Raw genomic sequence first — 4,790 nt, forward strand, 5'->3', positions numbered from 1 at the left:
CTCCTGCTGGATATTTATTACAACATATGACATCTCATTCATATAGCTTCATTTTTTTTCTTTATGTTTCAATTTTGAATCATCCCTTCGCATTAATTGCATCGTATTAAACGTGAAGAAACAATGCTATTTCCTTCTTCAGTGTGCATGTCAGCTTTTTTTGGACCTAGGTATAAGACAAGTACTTGTTTTTTAAGGTGCTGGTCTAGATACTGCTGAGAAACCCATCTCAGACACCTCTACTTACGAAAAATCAGACAGCTTTGGAGGAATGAAAGAAGGGCACAGAAAATTGACTTGTGTATGTAACTTATATCTGAACACATAACATTCCCCGGGTGAATACTGACAGAAATTTTGGAATTCAGTTGCATATTTTTAATACAAGCCCTTTCCATTTGCCGAATCTGGAGTTTAAAACCCGAAATATCTTCTATGCAATCTGTAATAAATATGACGTTTACGTTTTGAATTCCTATTCTATTTTCATAATATTCTCCATAATCCGGATGTGCTATGACAGACCTAGTGGACTTTATCCCAGCACTGTAACCAAATCAAATGTTGCTAAGAGCATAAAAACTTTTGCAAGTAGTAAATTCATTAAGATTGTCAACACATACCAGCTGAGAGTCTATATATGAGAAGCCATGCTATTTACAGTGTATATCCTTAATGGACCTGACCACCGTAAATGGGTTCTTCTCCATGAGGAGCACTGGAGCTATTAGACCATCTGAGTGCCTGACTCAGTTTTTTTTAATGCGTTTTAATATAGTAACATTTATTTTTCTACTTTCTACTTGAGTATGTTTGTTTTTTTCAATAACAGCACTGATATCACTTCAGTCCAGTCCTTGGGGCCGCGTGATGCTACAGTACTTACTCAAAATAGCTGGTGTGTTGAAATCTTAGAGCTCACTTGTCTGAACATGACATTTAATATTATATATAACATGCTTAACAAACTCAATGTACATATTAATCTGTAATATACAAATTTTGTATGCGGTTATGAAACATTTCTGATTGTAAAAACAACTATGCATGGAAAGAAGGGGCACTAAGCGTTCACTGAGCGTTTATCAGAGTTTTATGTATAAATTCATATGCCATGCAGGGCAACTAGTAACTGCGTGTGTGTTTTGAAGCCTGCACCTCAAAAACGCCCAATTATGGCTGAAGAAGTTGTAAAGGTAAGGCATGATCATTTGTTATACTCTATGTCCTCTTCAGAAATGGTTGCCCCATGCCTGTGCCAAAATCTAGGTTAGTTATTAGCGTTGAAGTGACAGGGGCAGCTGAAGACACAGGCAGTGAAACATGGTATGAGTCGTTCCAGCTATGTTGTCTGACACTGTGATATGTTCTGGCTCCTCTCTCCCTCCACTCCTTCAAAATGTTCTGGACACACAACAGGATCTTTACTACCTCATACACACAAAGAAGTGTGTTTACGACTCAGTCTGCCAGACACACACTTCTATCTGGATGTCAGTGGAATTCTGGACCAAAGAATGTGCTTTAAACTTCTTCAGCTCTCCTGTTCACTGCTCAGAGCTGAGATTCTGCTATCTCTGAAGAGATTAAAAGCAATGAAGATGTTTTGTGTTGTTTAGCTGCTTAGGGAGCCGTAAGCCATAAAACCGTTAGAGCTGAGCTGAGCTGAGGCACTGTGCTAGGATGGGAGGAAAGAAATCGAAGGAACCCACAAGCAAGGACATGAAACTTGTAGGAAGAAAGAATGCAGCCTGTGAGGAAACCCTGACATCATCCGACAGGATTCGCAAGCACATTGTGATGCAATTTGGTTACAATGTGCTGAGCTTGGCTCGACAAGGTATGATTGCACCTCCTGAAGAGCTATGGGAGCTCACAGAACTGCAAAAGCTTAATTTGTCCCTGAACTGCTTATGTTTCTTGCCTTCCTCTGTGGAACTCCTTCAGAACCTGGTGGTACTTAACCTGTGGGGTAACCAGCTCACTAGTCTGCCTCCTGAGATCGGGCAACTCAGGAACCTAAAGGTGCTCTTTGCATATCACAACCACATGACCGATGTCCCTGAGGAGCTTGGCTCTTGTACAAAGTTGGAGGTCTTGAGCTTAGCAAACAACCAACTCACAAGTCTCCCAGATAATCTGTCTGCTCTCACGAACCTGCAGAAGCTCAACCTAAGCCACAACAATATTGTGTATATCCCAGCATGTGTCTATGCCATGAAAAAGTTGGTCTTCTTGCATGTGGCCTGCAATAGGTTGGAGAACATTGCAGAGCATATCCAAGCACTGGCTGATCTAAAGATCCTCATTGTGGAAGAGAACTGTATTCACTGTCTGCCAAAAATGCTCTGCTATCTGACCAAGTTAGAACTGCTTAATGTGGATTATAATGACATTCAGAATGTTCCTGCTGAAATGCACCAACTGAACAGGCTACAGAAACTAGCTTCACATCCCCTGGATAAAGGACTTCATATCATACATAACCCTCTGCTCAAGCCAATTAAAGAGGTGTTAGATGGAGGTCTCCAAGCTCTTTATAACTATCTCAAGGCCAACTGAAATGGTGAGCCACGAGAGATTAAAAATAGACTGATTATTTGGAGCATTTTCCCTTTGGTGCCACTCATATCTATTTCTGAATATATAATTCGCTCTAGGTTTATGTTAGCTAATGGAGTTTTTCATAGCTATATTATGAACATAACAAAAATACCGTTATAACATAAAAAAATGTCTATATTAGGACGACCACAATTGAGAAACCTGAAGTCATGCTAAAAGTGAAATGAAAATAAAACATACATTTTTACAATTTCTATTCTTAACGCTATAGGGACTAATGGTAGAAACAAAAGAACATGAACAGACGACGTAAACCTCCTGTCAAAAAGAGGAGAACAGTGTGTAAGCGCTTGCCGACTGGGTTATTAAAGTGTAAAAAGATCCCTCTGAGTATGTGAAGGTTGCTGATACTGAAATCTTTTCATTCTGCAGTGCCAGGACTTGAGGGCATGTTTAAGGTTCCCAGGAGCATGTTAAACAAAGGGCACCAGCTTGGCAGTTGTGCTAAACAAGCACTGGACTTCTTCTCCTTTTGTGCAGCACTGAGTTCATTTGGAACTGTCTGTGAACCTGCTGACTCAGTCACGTTGACCCTTGTTGTCCACAATCTTTTCTTGAACGCCCCAAGAGAAGAAGAGTTGCAATTATACCTGGCCTCTACCATTTTCTACAAGTGTTGAACGTGCATTGGAGTGCAAAGCAGAGACATTTCAATTACTACAAAAGAAAGGTCAGTGGTGCATCCGGTTGAAAAGTACAGGGCCTTTTATTGGAAAGGCATTGGGCTTATTTTTCTGAACTTTATGTACTATACCATTTCAGCAATAAGAACTGATTCAGTCAGCGTCATGAGAATATATATATTTTTTTGTCTATTTTCGGTACATCTGAATACTCTATAGCGAGTATTCTTGTGTGTTATCAACACATGGTCACAATTTTCATTTTTATTATGTAAAACCCAATAAACAGTGACAAAGGCTGTATTCATTCAATCAGTTCAACGATTTAACTGTTTAGTTTAGAAAGTTTAAATGTCATTAAATGTTGTTCTCTAAATAACCTTCAAGCATTTGGATAACTGCACACTTCCAGCACAACCAGTAATGTGTCTAAGTTACATTTTGTTCAAATTGGTATTAATTTAAGGTCCTACTTCCTCCCATTATTCTCTCTCCTTATAATCTTATCTTTTACTCAAGGAGCTTGAACGGTGTTTCTTGTTTTCTTACTTTAAAGTGAATTTTATAAGTACGGATTCACAAATTAGTCTGACTTTTCACCATATAGTGCTACACTGGAACTTGATTCAGTTCATCTAGTTTGCACACATTTGCAAAATAAAGCTTGCTTTTATATATCATCATTTGCTTGTCCTGAATTTTCGAAGTGTATGTCTGGGGAACTGATTGTCCCCATCTCTGCATAATTGTCTTAATGTTTAAAAAGTTTATAATAATAATTAGACTTTTATTACTACAATAAATGTTGAGCAAGACAAGTGTGTTTGTGTTATTTCTGTACTACATACTGTATGTGTATTTTTTTTTTCCTAATCAAGGATTGTGTTTTAATATATCATTTTAAGTCTTCCTGTAATATTTCAGAGTTAAAACCGCCAAGAAAGATTGTAACTGATTATACTTTTACATATCCATTTACCGGATTTCCAAGTAGAGAGTCAACAGTCCTGAAAACGGTATCAATCTCTCCATTTTCTTTCCCCTGATATCATGTACAAGTGGCTATTTGTATGCTATTAGTTTTTGTGGCCCATCAGTTGCTTGTGTCTCATTAGGTTTGTGATGAAAAGTCAGTTCGCAGTAGAGTCTCACATACCACAGCTCACTGATTCTGCAAAGCCAAACAAACAAAGTACTTAGCACTCTTAAGCAGGTACAACCACTTTGGCCTCTTTTTCTTTGCTTTACAGCTAGACTTAATGTTCTATGCTCGTCATTTGTCTGTGCACATTTAAATAAAACAGGGCAGTAATGCGCTGACTTTAAATGTGCTTTGTAAACATTCATCTGTAATAGATAACTGAAAGAATTACCATTTTGGGTGTTTGCAGTTTTCTGGCACTTTTAGTCCTATAGTGAATTTGTATCTTTTTTGGAGCGTAAACCTAATATCATTAGATTTAAGTAGTAAACTCACTGAGGGAGGGTAGAAGAGTGACCTCTGCTGCTCACAACTGAGTTGGTGGCACTACATTGGGGAAT

The 4,790-nt window shown here is 38.4% G+C and overlaps 1 protein-coding gene across 1 annotated transcript; it reads left to right on the top strand.

Annotated features, from left to right (window-relative positions):
- Positions 1–1,465: 1,465 nt before the first annotated feature.
- Positions 1,466–3,136, top strand: lrrc30a (leucine rich repeat containing 30a). The gene is made up of 2 exons (XM_058395890.1): positions 1,466–2,566; positions 2,998–3,136. Exon 1 carries the CDS (start codon positions 1,684–1,686, stop codon positions 2,560–2,562), a length of 879 nt encoding a protein of 292 aa, XP_058251873.1. The 5' UTR covers positions 1,466–1,683; the 3' UTR covers positions 2,563–2,566; positions 2,998–3,136.
- Positions 3,137–4,790: the final 1,654 nt, after the last annotated feature.

This window comes from Hemibagrus wyckioides, linkage group LG01 (assembly GCF_019097595.1).
Source record: "Hemibagrus wyckioides isolate EC202008001 linkage group LG01, SWU_Hwy_1.0, whole genome shotgun sequence".
NCBI lineage: Eukaryota > Metazoa > Chordata > Actinopteri > Siluriformes > Bagridae > Hemibagrus > Hemibagrus wyckioides.

Bases quoted from the DNA above. Each gene is read 5' to 3' on its own strand.
- lrrc30a (XM_058395890.1), top strand. From the start codon at position 1,684: ATGGGAGGAAAGAAATCGAAGGAACCCACAAGCAAGGACATGAAACTT.